The sequence below is a fragment of the Bactrocera latifrons genome, unplaced genomic scaffold, assembly GCF_001853355.1.
Source record: "Bactrocera latifrons isolate USDA-ARS-PBARC rearing strain unplaced genomic scaffold, ASM185335v1 scaffold_31, whole genome shotgun sequence".
In the NCBI taxonomy this organism is placed as follows: Eukaryota; Metazoa; Arthropoda; class Insecta; order Diptera; family Tephritidae; genus Bactrocera; species Bactrocera latifrons.
Window position 1 is genome coordinate 1,418,066 of NW_017536741.1, and position 21,315 is coordinate 1,439,380.

The 21,315-nt window shown below is 41.0% G+C and overlaps 3 protein-coding genes across 3 annotated transcripts; 1 reads left to right on the plus strand and 2 right to left on the minus strand.

The window, feature by feature from the left end:
* Positions 1-1,473: 1,473 nt before the first annotated feature.
* On the minus strand, positions 1,474-12,879 carry LOC108970708. Its single transcript, XM_018936231.1, has 6 exons — positions 9,895-12,879; positions 9,408-9,822; positions 5,336-6,405; positions 4,927-5,279; positions 2,125-3,292; positions 1,474-2,055 (listed from the first exon to the last, which is right to left on the minus strand). The coding sequence occupies exons 1-6, from the start codon at positions 10,991-10,993 to the stop codon at positions 1,637-1,639; spliced, it is 4,524 nt and encodes a 1,507-aa protein (XP_018791776.1). The 5' UTR covers positions 10,994-12,879; the 3' UTR covers positions 1,474-1,636.
* Positions 4,397-7,683, minus strand: LOC108970718 (cytochrome P450 6a2-like). Its single transcript, XM_018936250.1, has 4 exons — positions 7,121-7,683; positions 6,788-6,956; positions 5,336-6,732; positions 4,397-5,279 (listed from the first exon to the last, which is right to left on the minus strand). Exons 3-4 carry the CDS (start codon positions 6,639-6,641, stop codon positions 4,864-4,866), a joined length of 1,722 nt encoding a protein of 573 aa, XP_018791795.1. The 5' UTR covers positions 6,642-6,732; positions 6,788-6,956; positions 7,121-7,683; the 3' UTR covers positions 4,397-4,863.
* A 313-nt stretch (positions 12,880-13,192) lies between the features above and the next one.
* Positions 13,193-18,710, plus strand: LOC108970720 (probable cytochrome P450 317a1). Its single transcript, XM_018936253.1, has 2 exons — positions 13,193-17,840; positions 17,901-18,710. The coding sequence occupies exons 1-2, from the start codon at positions 16,688-16,690 to the stop codon at positions 18,326-18,328; spliced, it is 1,581 nt and encodes a 526-aa protein (XP_018791798.1). The 5' UTR covers positions 13,193-16,687; the 3' UTR covers positions 18,329-18,710.
* Positions 18,711-21,315: the final 2,605 nt, after the last annotated feature.

Below are 21,315 nucleotides of genomic sequence, written 5' to 3' on the forward strand. Positions count from 1 at the left end.
TATAATACTCTCCTTAGCAACTTTGTTGCGAGAGTATAAAAATTACGTGTCACGTTGTTTGTGCGGGAAGGACTCCTAAACTACTGAACCGATTTTAGTAAAATTTAGTTGCGTCCCGTTTGAACCAACTTAGAAGGTAGTATAGTAAAAACCATTCATAAGTAAATAATACATTGAAAACTTTATTAAATGGATATATCGGAAGTATATTTTCAGAAAGGTTCACATTCGAATGCTTAGAAACACTCAAATAAAACCTTTCATAACCTCTTCAACGACGTCTTTATTCCACTTTTTCCACTCCAGTCCTGGAACAAGTTGACGATCAAGCTAAAACAGCTGATCACATAATATTTCGTCATAATCATGGGCTGATATCCAAATATAAATAGATACATCCATTAAGTTATTAATTTCACTCGTTTCCATGACGACGGCAACTTGAAACTATCATTGCTTATCAAATTGCTTGCAGCTTACGTCACGGCTGTGGAGTCAAATCAATTTTAGCAAGTAGTTTGCGTGATCAACTTCAAAGCAAATTCTTGATCGTCTAACTGCAGCGTTAAATTGTATTCTCTCGAATTTTTACTTGCATGCTCTCAACAATTAACAATCTAGCTGCCTGCTCTCCAAATAACGTAAAGCTAAAGAGTAAAAAATTTGATATTATTTTTTGTCAGAAATTAACCATTATTACTAACGTATCATTATTAAGCAATCGTTGCTGATAATTATAGAGCTTATACTGGCACAAACAAAACTATGCATGTGATTACCGCTCACGGCTATGGAGGTTCAAAAAGCATGCAATTTTTCATAATGAAAATATTACTATTAGTGAATGAGGAGAGAACAATTAAACGCCCACCGCTCAGCAACAGAGAACCACATTTCAAATGTAAACACCAGTAAACAGTTCTCAAAGCTTTTGAAATATTGCAGTCCAATTTTAAATAGCATATAGCATGAAGCGTAATATACAAACATATGAATTTCCAAAGATCACCACCTCGATTTGCTCAAGCAGCCAGCCATCTACACAGAAAATTCTTTGCTTTATTTAATGAAGCACTGTGTTTTTTCGCTAATATTTAGTTTGAAGTTCTTTATTACCGTTTAACGAAAAGAGATGCAAAACAGAGCGAAACATCAGCTGGATTCGTATAAAAGCCGTGCTCTGTGAACTTATTGGATTCCTTAACAAGTATAGCTTTAGCTAGGCTGCTTTCCAGTACAAAAACTGCAGGACGATGAAACCACTAGAAACCACAAAATGGTCCCGTACCTTCGAACATACTATACGTGGATAGCGCTATATCCGCGAATGTACAAACGAACGCTTAAGATATGAGCACTCCACCTTCGAAAGAAAAGCTTATGTTGAGCATGTTAAGTGCACATGGCGCTTTCTGTCTCTCACAGTTCGCTAATATAAAGAAAGAGCATAGAAAGAAAAAAAAACAATGCTGATAGCTTGATACTTCCTAATATTTTTATCAGAAGAGATGCGTAAACTTTCTTTTAATACACATAACATCATATAAAGATATCACAATATTAATGCAATTAATATTTAATTTAAAGGTTTAATGAAAGTTTTCCTTTAATCATATAAACTGAAGAGAAATACGCCTTAAATCGACTGTACTTTCAGAGAGATGCCGCTTTTAGTAGCGGTTAAAAACTGTTTGGGATCGAATACCAAAGGCATCTCAGTCTCCGAACAGGTGCTAAATTCAAAGTTACGTAATAAGTATGTCAGAGCGACGCGTATCTGCATTTGACCAAAACGCAAGCCGATACAATTACGTGGTCCATCGCCGAAGGGCAGCCAATTGATGGAGTCTCGTGTTTTCATTGCCTCCGGTGTAAAACGTTCCGGGTCGAATTTTTCCGGATCCGGGTAAATTTCGGGATTATGATGCATTGCCATTACTGGTATGAATACAGTTGTATCTTTTTCTATCACATAGTTTGGATGTCCAGGCACAACATAATCGGCCATAGCCTTACGCTGCAAATGTGGTACTATTGGATATTTCCGGAGTGTTTCTAAGGCAATAGAAGAAAGTATATTTTGTATAATTATGATGAGTTGGAATTCGTTTTTGTCTTACTCACCTGATACGACCTGTTTCATATAAGCAATCGAATTTACACATTCATAAGTCACCTCACCGCCATGATTTTCAACCGCCTCTAGTATTTCTTCGCGTAGGCGCTTTTGAATATCTGGATTTAGGGCCAACTCATAGAGTAAAAATGTAAGAGTCGAAGATGATGTCTCGAAGCCAGCTACAAAAAAGACAAATACTTGTGCCGTCATCTCTTCCAACGTAAGTCCTTTTTCCTCGACTTTATCGCCGAACTTTAATTTTCCTTTGTTTAGCTCCATCAGAATGTTCAAAAAATCATTACGCTGCACATTCTTTTTCTCTCTATAATCAACTGCTTCGCGTACAATTTTCAAGAAGAAGTCACTTATCGAGTCCGTTATCATACGAACATGAAGTTTTCGTGCCACATTCGGAGCGGCCGTTATCATACTATTAACGAAATTCGAATGACGACGATCGCTAAAAAAACGGCGGCCCATTTGACGAAAAATAGCATCAGGGTTCTTGAGACTGTTACACTCTATGCCAAAAGCACAAGATCCGATTACATCAGTGGTGAAACGTGCTAAAATATCCTTGATCTCAATTACGTTACTCTTCTTGATGTCGCCATTTAAGGTTTCAACGAATTGCTCAGCCACCGAAACCACAGTAGGAAACATGAACTTCATTTGACCAGACGTAAAGGTGGGTGTAAGTTTATTGCGCATTACGCGCCATTTCTGACTTTGTAACAAAAACAAATGCCCAGTGAGGGGATCATCTTTCTCGTTGACATACATGCCACGTTCGCTGAAGTTGTTAAAGTCTTTAATTAACACTTGTTTGGTCAACTCCGGCGTTAGAACAAGAACCGACGGCATTTGAAGAAAGTAAAGACCGCAAAAGGGGCCCGACCCCAAATGCCGTCTGTATACTTTAGTAAAGGCTTCGGCCACAGTCAAAGTTTTTGCAACACCATTTAGATTGCCATGAATCCAATGAGGTGAATCGTGCGGGATGCCTTTCCGTTGCCAATATGTTAAGTTACGATGCGCTATATAAATGACCGCGGCAACGACCGCCAAAATAATGCTCAACAAGACTTCTGTCACTGCCATTTTCCGTTCCACACTTTCGTCGTAGTCTATCTCACCATTCGATATAAAAATTTGACTAAACAAGCTCAGTGTTTAGCGCCAACTGATGGTAGTTACTCGTAAGTTCAATATTTATACTAAAGAAGACAACTAATACAAACACTATTATCTACATTCTCGTCTGTATAAGTTGTATCCACTGACTAACTTTCATTTAATTTGAGTATTTCGTATTTATCACAGATACAGAACAGAGAGCACAGCATAAACAAAAATTTGCAAGTCATTTTCTGTCTATTATCTATACAGTTAGGTAAACATATTTTTATCGCACTCTTCTGCAACTCAAAAGGGTTAAAAATGGAGCAATGCGAGATCGTTAACGGTAATGCATAAGTAGTGCATTTTCATCACCTGCAGAAGGCTGGATATGCAAAAGGGCTTGATGTCGCATTATTTGACGCAAAAAACCTTCTGGACCGAATCAAGGCCTGTGATATGCTGCTGAAACGGAACGAACTCGCCCCTTTTTTGAAGCAGATGGTGACTAGCTACAAAAAATGGATCACTTACGACAATATTAGGCGAAAATGGCCGTGGTCGAAGGCCGGTGAATCGTTCCAAACAGTGGCTCAGCCGGGATTGACGGTCAGGAACGCTTTTCTGTTTGTTTGGTGGGATTGGAAGGGAATCATCCACTATGAGCTACTCACATATGGTCAGACGCATAATTCTACCATCTACTGCGAACAACTGGACCACTTGAAGTAGGCGATTGACCAGAAGCGTCCAAAACTGGCCAACAGTGAGGGTGCAGTGTTCCATCAGGACAACGCCACACCACATACTACGTCGATGACTCGTCAGAAGCTATGGGAGCTTGGATGGGAGGTTTTATCGCATCCCCCATATAGCCCGGATATAGCGCCAAGTGATTACCACCTATTCCAGTAAAGGTTGAACTCAGAAGAGGCTTGTAAAAAATGGCTGTCCGAGTTCTTCGATCATGATGTCTAGATGGAAACAGATTATCGAAGGAAACGGCGCATATTTGAATTAAATCCGATCACTGTAACACTTTTAATAAAGCATAAAGCGCAAAACAACAAGAAGAAGAAGAATATAATTTTTGGTAAAAATCTCACATACTTTATTTATTTTTTCATAAAYAATAACAATAAAAAATAAAATCTCTCATGAATAAAATATGGTGTTGATCAACCAAAAAGTTTATATTTAACAACAAACTTCATTAAAATCCAAATCCAAATACGAATTTGTGGCTAAGAGATTGAAGAAAACCTCAAAGTCTTAAGAAACCACAAACACACTGGCAGTCGCGGATTTAATAAAAGTCAGGAGAAGTTAAATTAAATAAATTACTCAAAGTTTTCAACAATTTTTAAGCAATAGTATCACATTTACCGTTAATATTTTGTACTTATTTTTCGTACACAGACTGTAAATTTGCAAAGGTGTATATAATACACAATTATAATTACCTCGTACAGGTATTAGGAAGATGTACTTAAGTTCATGATAAATAAACTTATTTTGGTCAAAAAACGTTTTTTAAGAAAAATATAAAACTACTTTTCCAAAGACGTTTTTGTAAACTTAAATGCTAACAACTATAAAACAGCACACAAAACTAACATATCGCACTAAATGCGTTCCACTTTCAAAAAGATGCCGTTTCTGGGTATAATGGAAAAAGATTTGCTAACCTCTACCGGCATAACGGTTTGTGCGCTCAGTGAGAAACGATACTTTTGCAGCAAAAATGTCAGAGCGACGCGAATTTCCATATGACCGAAGCGAAAGCCAATACATTTGCGCGGCCCATCGCCAAAGGGTAACCACTCAACCTTGTTACGAGCTTTTACCAGCTCCGGTGTGAAGCGCTCTGGATCGAATCTTTCTGGATCGGGATATATGTCGGGATCATAATGTATGCCAACCACGGGTATAGTGACTAATGTGCCAGCCGGTATAACGTACTTTGGATGGCCGGGTACGACATAATCGTGCAAAGCTTGACGCGCCAGATGTGGTAATATCGGGTACTTACGTAAAGTTTCTGTGAAATGTACACAATCTCATATTTAATAGCAAACCCTATTAGCAAGTACATACCTGCTATCACCTGCTTCATATATGCCATCTCGTTTAGGGACTCAAAGCACAATTCGTTGTCGTGTTGACACAGCGTCTCATTGATTTCGCAACGCAGGCGGTCCTGCAGCTCGGGTTGCATAGCCAGCTCATACAGAGTAAAGGAGAGCGTCGATGATGACTTTTCGGAACCTGCAGCAAAGAAGAAAAACGCTTGCGCTGTCATCTCCTCCACAGTCAGACCCTTAAATTCATCATTTTTATCATACCTTAATTTACCGCCCTTATTCAGCTCCATCAGTAATTCCATGAAGTCATTACCATGCACATTGTACTTCTCACGATATTCCACATTCTCGCGCACCAAACGCATGAAGAACTTCTCTATGTCCGGATGTATTGTAGCCATATGCAGCTTTTGCGCCAATTGCGGGAACCCTTGTATAAGGCCAGACACTAAGAGACCATGACGCCGGTCGGTGAAGATGCGTCGCCCAATTGCACGACACTCAGCATTTGGATTCGCCAGACTATTGCATTCAATGCCCAAAGCACATTTGCCAATCACATCGGTGGTGTAACGACCCATCAGCTCTTTGACTTCAACATTTTGGTTGCGCTCAATCAGCTGATCAAGTGTGCTGATCATTTGCTGTGCGATATCGCGCACACACGGAAACATGCCACGCACTTTGCGCTCGGTAAACGTCGATGAGAGTTTACCATGCAACACATGCCATTTTTTGCCATCGACGAAAAACAGATGACCCGTTAAGGGATCGTCTTTCTCATTATGGAATAAACCACGATCACTGAAGTTTGAGAAGTCCTTAATTAGAATATTTTTCACAAGCTCTGTGTCCAATACCATCACAGCGGGGCGTTGAAAAAAATAATAGCCGCAGAAAGGACCAGTGTGCTTATAACGCTGGTACATTGAACGTATGATCTCCGAGAAGCCATATAGCTTGGTCAAACCACGAAAACTACCATACAAATAGCTGGGCTTGTCGTGTGGTATGCCATGTTCCTGCCAGTAATTCATGCGACGCCAGAATAAGTAGGTCATCGCCGTAAGCAAAGCCACAACGCTGGCAAAAAGCACAAGCGTCAGACTTATTGTGAAATTCAGAACGAACAAAGTAAATATAACCATCTTCCAAGTGAGTATGTAACTTAAATTAGATGTATACATTATAAGCTGAGCTTGAGCACTAACTGCGCATCGAGTCGCGTAGCATGCTTTTATAGCGTCAAGAAGAAGCCGGGCGCCGAAGTAAACAAACACGAGTACGCTCGTGGCTGGTGTGCGACAGCTGTCTATCATTTTGATTAGGTTCTTAAATAGATAATGGCAGTCGCAGAAGTCGAGTGACTTTGTGCGACTGTCGACTGATGAGGGTTCGCAGCCCGACGCACTATAAGAAATAAAAATGTAGTGTACTTACATTATATCATTAAAGATTGACTCACAGACGATCGCGGAATATCTTAGAGAGTTATAACTTGGCGAACAACCTTGGCGTAAGATATATGAGATTCCTGTGGGTAAACATTTTCGCTATTATTATTATTATTATGATTAAAGCGCAGGGGTGGATCATTTGGGTAGGAGAATAGATGGAACAGTGGTGTTTGGGACCTGTCTCTTATACACATCTAGATRTGTATAAGAGACAGACCTTGGCGTAAGATATATGAGATTCCTGTGGGTAAACATTTTCGCTATTATTATTATTATTATGATTAAAGCGCAGGGGTGGATCATTTGGGTAGGAGAATAGATGGAACAGTGGTGTTTGGGACAATGTCGCGCAATAGTTAAGGCTACTGAAAATAAACGGAAAAGTTCACCTTTGCTCATACATATCTTTTAACTTTTGGAGGAGTATAGTGAGTTTCTAATTAGGTTGACTTAGGTTTTTGGGGGTATTGCCTTAACGGAGATTACAGGAATCCCATTTGGACTTAAGACTCTTTTGTTTTGTGATACCAAAAACAACTTCCTATAGTTCAAAAGACCCTCAGCTATCGGCTAAATTCGTTCGAGTAGAAAATGTCGGACAGCCGAAACTATTTATTAGGCCCACAACTTCAAAGCTTGCCTCTGATTGTTGACATATTTATAATTGATTCAATGTAAATGAGCTTATTTGTACAAAAACAAAATTTTATTTGTGATATAGCACAAACTATTCGCAAATATTCACAAATAACGACGTACTTACTGATTTGTGATCTGACGGCTAATCAACGCTCTGTGATGAAATTGCGGACTCAAAACTTGTTTAATACAGCAGCTTGATCGGCAGCGCGGTGGCGCCAGCGGCGGATGATTCAAACGCGCCTCGCATTTAAACAAAGATCGGAGATAGTCGGCTTGTTTTATAAATGAGTATTACATATAAGTATATATATATATATAAATAAACAAGCGATAATTCATATATAGCAGCCACGATCGCTTAGATGTACAAATGTTCATATGTGTATGTGGATATGTATATTTTACGAACGCTCTAAACGTTTTAAGTACAGTTGAACTTACTTTTAGGAAAAATCTTAGTTTTGAACTAGCTTTGAGTTGAAGGATTTGTGGTTTAATTTTTGAGGGCTCTTCTCAAAACATTATCTATCTAGGCAACGTAGACTATGAGTCCGCGCTTGAAGGTTCGAAAGATAATGTTCTGTGAATAATGAATGGATAAGCGCTTCTGGACTTAAACGTATGAATGGAGGCTCTACAGCTCAGTAAATATTTAATATGATACCAGAGAAAGAAAAAATATCGCCGTTGTATCGGAATAACGAGGTTAAGTTCACCAGAGTTGTGTCTGATTTTGGTATCCCCGCAAAACTAATACGGCTGTATAAACTGATGTTGAGCAACACCAAAAACTCGGGAAGGAACCTCGAGCCGTTCGATACCAAACGAGTTCTCAGACAAGGAGAAATATATCCTGTCGTCGAACAAAGAGTCGTCGCACTCGTGACTAGACCCCCACATCACTGCTGACAGCCATAACCAAAAACAACGTCAGCCTCGAAATCCAACGCAGAATATCTCTTGCCAACAAGTGTTATTGTTGGACTGAGTAGGCAATTGAGAAGTAAAGACCTCTTTCGACAAACAAAAACAAAACTCTATAAGTATATGGTGCAGGGGCATGGAGAATGACAACAACTGATGGGTCGACGTTACGAGTTTTCGAGAGAAAGGTTCTGCGGAAGATATATGGTCCTTTTCGTGTTGGCCGCGACGATCGCATTCGATGTAACGATGAGCTCTATGAGACGATATTGACATAGTTAAGCGCATCAAAATACAGCGGCCACGCTGGCTAGATCATGTCGTCCGAATGAACGAAAACACTCCAGCTCTGCAAGAGGAGGGCCTCCACTCCGTTGGAAAGACCAGGCGGAAACCTGGCTTCGCTATAAGAGCATAAGCGGTGTCTACGCCAGTAAAGAAGAAGTAATAAAAGCCAAAATAAGTGAAACGTTTCTACACAACATCTACTCACCCTGTATGTGCAAACGCAAATTAGACTTTTAAATTACAAACAAGCCAGATGGACCCACCTCGTTTGACCAGCGACGAAAAAAGCAGAGAACGCAATTTCATTGTTTATAACACACAAACAAAAACAAAAACTATTACACGAAAACATCAATTAGCATATAATTAGTATGGCATGTAGCACTTAGCAAACACTAGCGTGTTCCCCGAGCGCCAAGTCAATAAACCGGCGTTAATTTTTCTTTCACCTTGATTTTTCGAAAAATCGAGATCCAAATTTATTTCAAACAACCACTTATGGCATACTTTTCGATCAGCTGATGTTTTGACTAGTCGAAATGAGAATTGAATTGACAAAGTTGGAAATTTTACCGTTACTTAACAAGCGTAAGCGAATAAGCGCCGTTACAACAGTTGTACGAGTATGAAAGTAAATATATGTAAGTATGTATATAAAAATATGTGTATATATGCATGTTCATATACATATACAATGGCTTAAGTACTCATGTGGACTTAAATATAAATATGTATGTACATATGAATAGTATGTCAGTGCATTACGTGCGTGTTTATATTGGCTGAACCTTCAGATGTATGCCGTCTTGCGGAAACAAGGGGAAAGTCTTCTGGAACTCCATCGGAATTTGCGTCTGGGCGCAAGGTGTGAACCTATACCGACGCAGCAAATAAGTTAAGCCGACGCGCATCTGCATTTGGCCAAAGCGCATGCCAATACAATTGCGCGGACCGTCGCCGAAGGGCAGCCAATCGACGGAGTCGCGTAACTTCACCGCCTCTACTGAGAAACGTTCCGGATCGAATTTCTCGGGTTCCGGATATATCTCCGGGTCGTAGTGTATGCCAATGGTGGGTATAGTGACCATCATGCCCTTCTTGATCACATATTTGGGATGACCGGGCACCACGTAATCAGCAGCCGCTTGGCGCATCAAATTCGGTGCAATCGGATATTTTCGCTGAGTCTCTTTTATGACGGAGAGATACAATGTAAATTTATACACAAAAAGAAACACACAAGTACGCATTGCCTACTCACCCGAGAGCACCTGTTTCATATACTGCATGTCTTCCATGCACTCATAGGTGAACTCATCGTTATGCCGCTGTATAGTCTCCTCGATCTCTTTACGCAGACGCTCCTGTAAATCGGTTTGTAATGCCAATTCGTACAGCGCGAATGCTAATGTTGTGGACGAAGTCTCAAAGCCGGCAACGAAAAACACAAATGCCTGTGCCGTCATCTCGCTCACACTCAACGGACGCAACTGATCGTTTTCGCTCTTCAAGTGCTTGCCCTTATTGAGTTCCATCAAAATACTCATAAAGTCATTGCCGTGCACACCGTTGCGCTCACGATATTCGATATTCTCGCGCACGACGCGCAAAAAGAAGTCTGTAATCTCCTGCGGCATTATAGCCATACGTAGACGGCGCGCCATATCCGGAAAGCTATTAATGAAGGCGTTAACGATTGGTCCATGCCGACGCGACCCAATTAGTTTGCGCCCCATAACACGAAACTCCGCATTGGGGTCCTGCAGGCTATTGCATTCTATGCCAAAAGCGCAGTTGCCAATCACATCGGTGGTGAAACATGCCATCATCTCCTTCCAGTCCCACACATGCTCGTCGCTGGCCAAGCGCTTCTCAACGGCGACCATCAGCTGATCGGCCACCTTCAATATGGTGGGAAACATGAATTTCATTTTGCCCGAAGTGAATGTCGGTGTCAGCTTAGTACGCAATCCGCGCCATTGTTTGCCATCCAAACGAAAGAGATGGCCGGTGAGCGGGTCATCCTTTTCGTTGTGGAAGATGCCGCGATCGGCAAAATTACTGAAATCCTTGATGAGTATGTTTTTGATGAGCGCTCGATCCAACACCAAAACCGCGGGGCGTTGAAACAAATAATAGCCGCAGAAAGGACCCGAACCGCGATGATGTGTGTATATTTCACGCAGAATTTCGGCGAAACTGCGCGTTTTCATCAAGCCCTTCAAGTTGCCGGCGAAAAAGTGTGGCGCATCGTGCGGTATGCCTCGGTAGCGCCAATAATTCATGCGCCGTTGCAGCAAATAGTAAATAAAAGAGAGCAACGCCAACAGCACGGCTATTAAAATTGCAAACGCAGACATTCTTTCAGTTCACCGGCTAACGAGCAACTGTTCAATAGCAAAGCCTTTTACGAGTGAAAACTTATTTAGTAAGAACAATAACTAAGAGAGCTAAGTGCAAGCGCACAGCACGACGGAATTGAAAATTCTGCGAAACGCAAACCATAAATTGCGAATTGATAACGTCGGCGATGCGATGCGGTCTTTATACTCTATACAACTGACAATGAATAATCGGTTAAGTTATTATATTTATAAACATAAATAGGCTGTCGGCATACAGAAAATTATATCCTACTGTAGATAAGGAAATTGTGCAATGGCAAGTCCGAGTATTTGCAAAAGAATTCGCAATAACCCAGCAAACACATTACGCATGGTGAGTATACTGAGTGTAGTTTTATGCTCTGAACTGTCATATATTATCGCTAGCGAGAAGGCGCTTTGATGCTCTCTGCATAAACTCAAGTTCAAAAGAATTCTGTTATTTGAAGCAGAGATTTGTAGGCTTGCACTGTTCCTTAGTCTCATTTAAGCTCTGTTTTCTTAGAGTTACACCTGAGTATATAACATCGTTCTACCACTCAACCGTTATTAGGCCATTGTTTTAATCAAAAGTTTCCTCTTAATTCTGCTGGCATATACCTTACTTAAAAGTATTCTCCGCATTCAGTTTGCCATAATATAATTATTTGAATTGATATCAAATCTATAAATTTCTTCTTTTTATTTTTCTTATTCACTAAATAAATAGTCGCATGTTTCCCACATTCCCCATGGCGCTCGTGGTTTTGCGCGGATAGCAGCCAGTTTCGAAACAATTACGAGAAAAAATAGACATACACACTATATATATATTATATATATCATTTATGTATACACATGTATGTATATGGTCATTCTATGTTTCCATGAAATGCCGCATGAATGTGTATACTTGTATATAGTACATGTATGTATGTCGGTAATGCACTACAAAAACCGGCCGAATTGCTTTGTTTGACTTTTCACGCACTGGAACTTATGCCTTATCACTGTACGAGCGTGTATACGAAAAATTTATTATATATTTATATGGATATATGTGTGACATAATTGATTATAAATGTTAAGCTTTGCAGCAGTAAATAATAACACCTTTCTTTGGATTCGCTGTAAATGTAAATCACAAAACGATATCTAATTTAACTACACTCAGAACGATCAATTAGAATCCATCATAATTAACTACTTGCCACGCACCATTAAAAGCCGTTGACTGCAACAACTGCTAGCTAAAAAGGGTGAATTCCGTCCGTATACATAACATAAGATTATGTTAGGTAAATATGCTGGTATGCATGAGGTCATGAATAATACCACTTGAACTGCTACTTACGCTTATCCGCCGTTATAATGCCCGTAACTCCTAAGTATGGATCACAGAGACCGCGTATATCCATAAAGTACCTAAAGCCAGCCACAAGTATATTGAGCTGGTTAATGTCTGCCCCAGCCAATTCACCGGGTTCTTTGAAAGATTGGAAACCAAGTTGCTTTAGCCTTGGCCCGGCGAAAACTGGATAGCGAAGGAGTTAGTTGCATTCTCCTATTCTTTCTTTTCCGTGAGAGTAGGGGGGCCCACTCTGGGTTCGAGGGAGATGCGAATATACACGTGATAAGGCATGCCTGTCGTAAGAGGCGACTAAAAGCCATATGCACTCTGTCTGACAGCACAGGTCTTGTTTTAATGTCAACATGGTCTAATTCAGAAAAGTTCTATAATATTCAGCTGGAAGTCAAATTCTAAGCTTTATATTTATATCATAAAATGTCACAGCGACAAATGCAACCAGTCATTGAATGTTTGGAGACTCAACCGGTAGTAGCAAAAGCTACAGAGTCAGACCAAAGACTATAACCTGGTACCACGGGGAGCAGTTAGTCCTTGGAGGTAACTCCAATCTGCCACATTGGGTTTGGCCCTTTGTTCAGATTCGTGGTGGCTGTGGTTTAAACCTAAATGCAGGCAGCGCAGTTTGTCCAATGTGGAGTCGCACTGCGGCCGGGGCCGGAACCAAAGTACGGCAGAGGTTTTAGATCGGCCTCGAACCCGACCAAGGTGACTAGGGTGTCCCTATCCACTCGAACCAATTGGAACCAAGATTTAAGTGAAAAATGCATTTAAGCTTTGGGGCGCTGATCAACGCATTGTATTGATCTACGTGCGTCTGGCAATAGAAAGCACCGTGAGGTTAGGCCTTCGCAGGCAGGTACTCACGTAAACCACAACAGATTCTCTTTCTCATCCTTATGGAATTTTTGTAAGAACGCCCTTTCTAATTTCTAATTTGAAGTTTTCAATGATTCTGCTATGACCAAACAACCATACAAGTTTAATATGGAAAAAAACTTGTTACCACAGCTAATGAGTTCCTGCACTACTTGACTAGCTTTGAGCTCACTGTCAGCGAGCTCATGACCTGTACGAGTATAGCAGATCTGGTAGCGCAATGAAGGCGTACCTTCCCAAAGGCAGCCGCAATTCATTGCAGCATATGCGTCTGCTTCTACCTTAATAGCTGCCACTTCCGCTTAAAAGATACTACAATGGCCTGGCAGTGTGAAGCAAGAGCTGATTGAGAGGTCCAGACAGATGATCCCCATAAACTTCAATCCATCTATGAAAAAGTTCACTGCGCCTCTTGTTCAGCGACTCCGCCCCACCCAGATATCTCTCGGAGGTCTATGCGCAAAAAAGATTTCGCTAAAAATAAGTGATCTAAGTTATCAGATATGCAATCGAAGTGCGAGAAGATTTCGGGATATTCCACTCTGAGACCCTTAATGTGTCCGGCTTCCCGGAGTCTGATCGCAACATTCGCAGCATTGCATTTGCCAGCTTTGTCGACAGGCGCTTTAAGTAGAATGAGAAATTTATACGTCCGAAATTTTATATTTTACCTCCTAGTAAGTTAAACCAGTTCAGTTTTATTACCCAAATGAACTCGCCGGGAATTTTAACTTTTTCGCTCACACAGCTGTACCTTCCGTTGTTGCATCTAATTTCAAGAAATCAAGCGATTCAATGTCTGCTGGGTTTCCATTTGAATTTCGTTTTACGCAACAATAGACATTCGTAATTCACTTAATCATGGATCAAAATTTCCAATGAATTGTTCAAGATCAAGATAAGCTTTAATGCAAATAACTCAAAATTTATCCTTTATTTGCCTAACGATGACAGATGCTTAATATTTTGTTATTGTTAATAAATATGACTAGTCATGGGCATTTGCTCACACTTCGTATCTAAAACTTTTATCACATTCGCCATTTTTTAACCAACTTCTTCAATCCCACTTTAAAATTATCGACAAATGAAAATGTGCAATAATCGTAGAATGCATACCTCTGGCATAGGCACTGATTACAAATTCATTTCTAGGTGTTCTTCTATATGCATAGAAACGCAATCCCGACAGTGTTCGGAACGTTTCGGGATTTCAATACAACTTACGGGAGACATTAAATATTCGTATGATATAATAGCTGTTTTCGATTCGCCATTTCTCTGCCCGCCTCTGATCACTTGTCAGGAAAATTGCATCTTGAAGCAACAGCAAAGTTATTGAGTTGTTTTCTTGAAAGAGATTACGCGGATATCTCATTAACACGGGCACAGCCTTTTCGCACAAAAGTTATTTCATCAATTAACCCGCCTTTGCTCAATTAAAGCGCTAATTTAGATCGTTTTACCATACAAAATAAAAATCGTATTTCCCCACATTAATCAATTCGATTAAGTATCGAATTCAAATTGGATTGAAACAGCAATACAACTCTTCAGGTTATTGTCCATGCTGTATCTGGTGGTTGTTGTCCAGACTGTACATTTTTTGTGTACTTTGATAAAATAGCAATCTGTTGAAAAATTTTAATCATTAGAAAAATTACAAAATGAAGAAGATAAGCAAGCTTAACAGCTGTTCGTTAATCGAGCTTATCGTTGATCACGCAGCTGGTTAATCAAATATAATGCGGATGTACTAAATTAATTTGGCAGTGTGAAAAGGGTAGAAGTTAGTAAGTTTCTAATTCTAATTAAGGCGTTGGAAATCACACTAAGCGAACTGAAAAACGTGAGCAAGTGAAAGTGCTTTGTAAAGCCAGACAATTTTTTATTGTTATTTGTGAGTCGGATCTTACGCGTCGAGAAAGTTACTCTACATATTTCCATTCCTGCTAGTTCCCCTGAATGGTTCAAGTTGGGAGGTGCAAATGAAATGTAAATGATTAGTAATGCAAACCAAATTTTATAAGTTAACTTTATAGACCCAAATACAACTGAAACCGAAGTGAAACAAATTTAATCCCTTCGGTTTTTATCGCAAAGTTGTGCGCTGACTTACTTTCATTTTTATCGCTTCAAACTTTGATAAGATAGCGCTTATTATATGCTCCACAGTTGAATTTATTCCTCCACTTACCAAACACCACTCAGTCCTAAGCATTATCTGAGCGGTACCCAGTAAATAATATTCGTTTCACTAATAAATGTATAATAAGAGTATGCTACATGCTAGTTAACGCCGCTAATTACACACACAGCCACACACAAACCGTCGAGCGCCAGACAAGTCGAAACAACTTTATATATCGGCGCTGACTGACGTGCAATGTACCGGTCTATCTGCACCCACGACCGCTTAGTCACACGCTCTGAACTGCGCCAAAGCGCGGGCAATAAATAAAATTATCGCTGAGCAGCTTGAATGATGCAAACAAACGTAATCGAAAAAGTTTTACAAATAAATGCCATTTGTTAGAAAAATGTCAATAAAACAAAGCGCATTCGAAGCATTCGGTGGCGCGAGAGTTATTGGCTGCTTTAGTGCACATATTGTTGCCAGCGTGACCTTGGCGCGGATGCTGCGCGCTATGAGAATTTATTGCGGTGCGACAGGTGCGTAGAATGCTAAGTTGCTAGCGCAAACAGATACTTACACGTGTACTCAAAAACATTAGAGGAAGTACAAACGCCGTTCCGTTGTCGACCGGTAGTGCAGCGCCACTGAAAGGTTTACGGTTTACTGCATTTTTGTTAAGTCCAAAAGCGGAAACTCACTTGGTATTGAACAGTCCAAATATACTGTGAGTAAGCGCGGCAGTATACCACAGTGTGTGATGTAACGAAATGTTTGAATAATTGCCGCCTCCTCTGCCGACGCGAACTCCCAATAGAACCCCTTCTAACACCAGCCGCAACCCGTAAAGAAAGCAATTAAAAAATGCTCACCGATAGTGACGATAATAAAAATGTTATAAAGCGTATATGGCGAGCATGGGCGAACGGAAAAAGCTCCCAAATTGACTCCGTCGGAAAAGCGCGGCGCGAGAGCAATGCGGAGTACGAGTAACTAAAGTACTGAGGTAATCGAAACGCTTAGTAAGCGGTTGAAAGGCGCGTTGAGCGGCAGCGAAAATTACTTACCGACAGTGAAGTGTTTAGCACTTTAGTACTACTCGAGAATAATAGGTGCCGGCGGTGTCGGGGTGAGGCGCTTGTGTGTAACAAGATAGCAGAAAACATATATATTTTAAGTAAATTAGCGCGTTATTCGCTCGTGCGTTTTGCTGCCCAGTGACTACGTGCCGATGTGGCCTTGAAAAGGGCAAACGAACAGCTGAAACTCCAACGTATTTACAAATAAAACTGGCAAAACAACACAGAAAATGTGGTGGGTTTGGTTAATAGTTGGTGTTGTGCTAGCAGTGCTCGTCATTTTCGTCATTACGCCACTCATACTCATCTGCTACAAGCGCAACTACTGGCGCTGGCATCAGGTGCCATTCGAAGCGCCCGCACCGGAATTTGAAATCCTGCAGCGCTTGCTCGGTTTGCGGCCGACGCTGGAATGGGAGGAGCTGGAGCACTATGATTCACTGTATCGCACTTTCAAGGGCCAAAGTCCGTTTTGCGGTTTCTATCGTCACCTGCAGCCGCGTGCACTCATACTCGACCGCGAATTGATTATGCAGATACTAATCAAGAACTTCTCGAATTTCAACGATCGCGGCATCTACCACAACAGCAAAGACGATCCGCTCTCTGCCGATTTGTACAGCCGACGCGGTAACGAGTGGAAAGAGATGCGTTTGCGACTGGAGCCGATCTTTGGCAAAGATGAAATGCGCTACCTGTACGATGGTTTGCGCGATTCGTCTGCCGAGTGGCTGAATGGTTTCGATCAGCTGGTGCGAGATGAGCGCGCACACAGCGGTTACATTGAAATACGTACACAAATGCGTCGCTATGTGTTATCCAGTTTGGCAGCGTGTGTATTCGATTTGAATGCGCAACGCCAGCAAAAATATCCACTCGATGGTTTCGATGATATGACTCAACTGGAAAGTACGACATCACGTCATAGTGAGTTTGCGAATGCGGTTTTACGCCGCTACCCGCGTTTAAGTAAGAAACTCAAGCTGCGCACTACCTCTAAGGTAGTAGAAGACTATTTCATTGGGCTCATCAACGAAGTAGTCACGGAGCGCGAAAAGAGTGGCACCGAAAAGAAAGACTATCTCCAATTGCTGATCAACTTAATGCAGCAGGAATTGAGTACGCACGAAGTGCAAGATCAAACAATGAAGGAGCTTCGGGAGCACTTGATGGACGAGTTGGCGGCGCATGCGATTACGTTTCTCAAAGCCGGCTTACGTCCTACCACACACACTATAACATATGTCTTATATGAGTTGGCCTTAAACGAACCCATACAGCAGCAGTTGCGCGACGAGGTGGTAGAAGCTTTGCAGCGTCACAATAATGAGCTCTCGTACAATTGCATACGTGAGCTCAAGTTTCTGGGTCAAGTCATATCAGGTGAGTTACCTACAGTATACATCCACAGGGAATAAAATTCATATATTCTATACTTTTCAGAGACCATACGCATGCATCCGATCGTACCCTATCTAATACGACGCACACTCACCGACTTCCCCGTGCCGAACAACAACAAATATACGCTACCCAAAAATATGTTCATCATTGTGCCGACACACGCCATCCACAACGATGCCGAATACTACCCCGAGCCGTTCATATTCAAACCGGAACGCTTCTGTCGCGGTGACAACAAGCGACGCGACATCTGCATGTGGTTAGGCTTCGGTGAGGGTCCACGCAGCTGCGTTGGTCTGCACTTTGCGCAGCTTGTGATGCGCCTGCTGATAGCACAATTGATCACCCGTTACCACTTCAGTGTGGATCGTACGCGTTTAATGGTCAAACCACAAAATGTGATTAGACTGCGCGTGGACCCGCTCAATGAAGAGCCAGAGGGCAGGGAGGCTGAAGTGGTCATTTAGCCGTATGCCATGTCATTATAAGGTTAGTTTAGGTTTTTACAGGGTCCCTTAGTTGCAGAAAATGAGCATTATTGTAAATATTATATTTATTTATGTATGTGCCGATTTAGGCCTTGAAATAACACACCTTGAGTTTTAAGGAGGGATGCAATGTTATTTAGTTATTAATTTCGATTTTTTTTATTTGAAATTTTTTAATTAGGAGGTTAAACAACTGTTTGTATAGAACAACAGTATCCGAGAGTCTAGTTAGAGGCGGTGAGCATTCCACTGCCGAGCAGTATTGACTTAGCTTTAAGTGTAGAGACAGTTTATATATCAGTTACAAAAACAATGTTAATAAGAAATGTAAATAAATGACATAATATTATTTTTAAGACAATCTTCTGACTATTTATTTTCCCCAGCATGGCCAAGGCATTGGCTCAAGCTACTTCCATATTAAATTTATCTGGATGCATGGGCATTTTTTAACCACACTTAGGAGTTCTGAGTATTTCAAAGAACAAGCGACTCCAGCAGTACAAGTGGGATACAAGCGGTAAAACTTGGCGCTGACGGTTCGTCCAGGAGTTACATTGTCCGTGTTTATTGAAGTCGCTGGTCTCCCAGCACGGTCTTAATCACGAACGAACGCTGAATTTTCGGCCCATAGAAACACATCGCGCGCAAATGTTTGTCCGTCTCGGACGTAACTAACCCGCCGCTCGTTCGTTAGCTATTCACCCTCCTTACCGAATTCAGTCGGTGCGCTCATGTTCCGGCGGAAAAAAATCAATCTTATTACTTTTCAGACAAGCCCTGTATAATATCTGTTATGCAATTTTTTTTAGTTAAGTTGGCAATTGTGGGCACAAACCCATTCTGCTCTCCAAGCAACATTACACACAGTCTCACATTTCACTTTCAAAGCCCGAACATTGTAAGTAAATTACGTGCATATTGCTAATATTGTAGTACACGTTTCAATTAAGTGATGACGGTGAGGTTCACAGCTGGTCAAGGTGACTCTACTCATTTGCAAGTGTAAACTCCAAACAAGCGCGTACGGCACGGCGTAGTTAAAGCAGTGAGCTGCAACACAACCAACCAGCAACATTTGCTGGAATTCAATGGCGTAAGAATTGCACACATAAATATGTACAACAACAATGAAAAGCACGAAACCGCAAAACAACAACTTTCTTTCGCTCAGCAGTTGGATTGCAACTGACAGCTGGACAAGATAAGTGCCTGAGCTACAGCTTAAGCTGCACCGCAAACGGCAGCAAGCGGGTCAACACGGCGAGCGTGCGCTTGGTCTGTTGTGTTTGCTCGAAAGAAAGCCAAAACGCTCCGTTGCCGATAACAACTGTCCGCAATTAGTCTGTTGATGCGTTCGAGCTAAAAGCCAAATAGACAGCGGCAGCCTTCAGCAACAACAGCAACATCAAGCCTTCAAACAGCACTAAGACTCTGCTATTTTAGTTTCACTCTTTATTGACTTTATTTTATTGTCGGCTATAAAATATACATTTACATCAGCATAACTGTATAAATACCGAATTAAATGCTTTATTACCAAATTTATTTGCTGGACTTTTACATGTGAACTCGCATATGCAGTACACTCAGCGCCAGCATACATATGTCGAACATTGTTTTATGACATCCTCTACATTGTGCTATAACAAGCTCTACACTGGTGATACATCGCTTTACAATAATAATACGGGCGCGTGTAATAAAGTTGATTGGCAAATTGCACCTTTTAGTAACTTCATTGAAGCATTGCAGCTGCTGGGTAGCGCTGCTTTCATTCCAATTCAACCAACTAATTCTACCCATGCAGCCTTGGTAAGCGATATCTGCGGCCGCAGCGAAGCGTAACATAACAAGCCAAGCAACTCTGCCAATGAACGCAGTGAAACGTTTCCCGCAGCAAGCAATAGCAGAGTACAGTGGAACGAATCAGAAAAATATAGGACACAATCGCGTTGCGGGAAATATTCTACGGATCTTTCTGAATAACTTGGCATGAGAGACCATGGACCTTCAAATTTGCTCTTCAATGTTAGAATATAAATTAATTCCATTTGTACTGCTGTTAAATGCTGGATCCAGCTCTTCCTTCAGTTTATCACAATATCTGAGTAGATAATGAAACGACTCATGAATTTTTAGGACACTTTTTAATGACAGAAATTTGGTAGCAGCTAATGCATCGGCCAGTTTTTTGACCGAAACCATGAAAAAATATGTTTATCCAGACGAGTAGATCTTCCATAATACTTAAACTTTATATTCTATATCAAAATATAATTACAATATCTCAGCCAAAAAACTTAAAAAAAGGTATTATGTTAGGTTAGATCGTAAACATGATCCAAAATTATTTGAACTCCCTTGCTCAGATATTTGTTGTTTGTGTTACCCATACGCTTCTAAAAGAAGATCATCAGACCCTTATAAATCGAGCAAACATGTTGAGCTTACTACAAATATAGATGAATCCCAGCCACTTTGCTAGGTTATATGTTCACCAAAGGTGTTCTACCGAAATATTTTAAACTCGGTCTGACAAAAGCCAGGTCTCGCCTTCATTCTTACAGTTTTGGCAAAAATGATCACCAGGTTCTCATAAATCAACGATGCGTTTTTAACATACAACAAATTTATTGAGATGGTTCATCTACCAAGATATTTCCATCTCGGTCTGACAAAAGCCGGCTCTCGCCTGCCTCCATTTAACTTTCAAAATGAGCGTCCGACAGAATATTTAGCATCACGGCGCGTAAAGCCATTGAATAGTGTCCAAACATAACACCTACCATTGCGACAAGGTTGACTTTGCTAAGAGCCAGTAGTTCGAAGGATGTCTTACGGCTTACTCTGAGCCATAAGACTCTCACAATCGCACAGGTTCTGGTTGTGGGACAGCATTTACTGAGGAGGTTCAAAGTTAAAACGCCTGAACGCAAGCAGCCATCAGGAAGCCGACTCGCTTC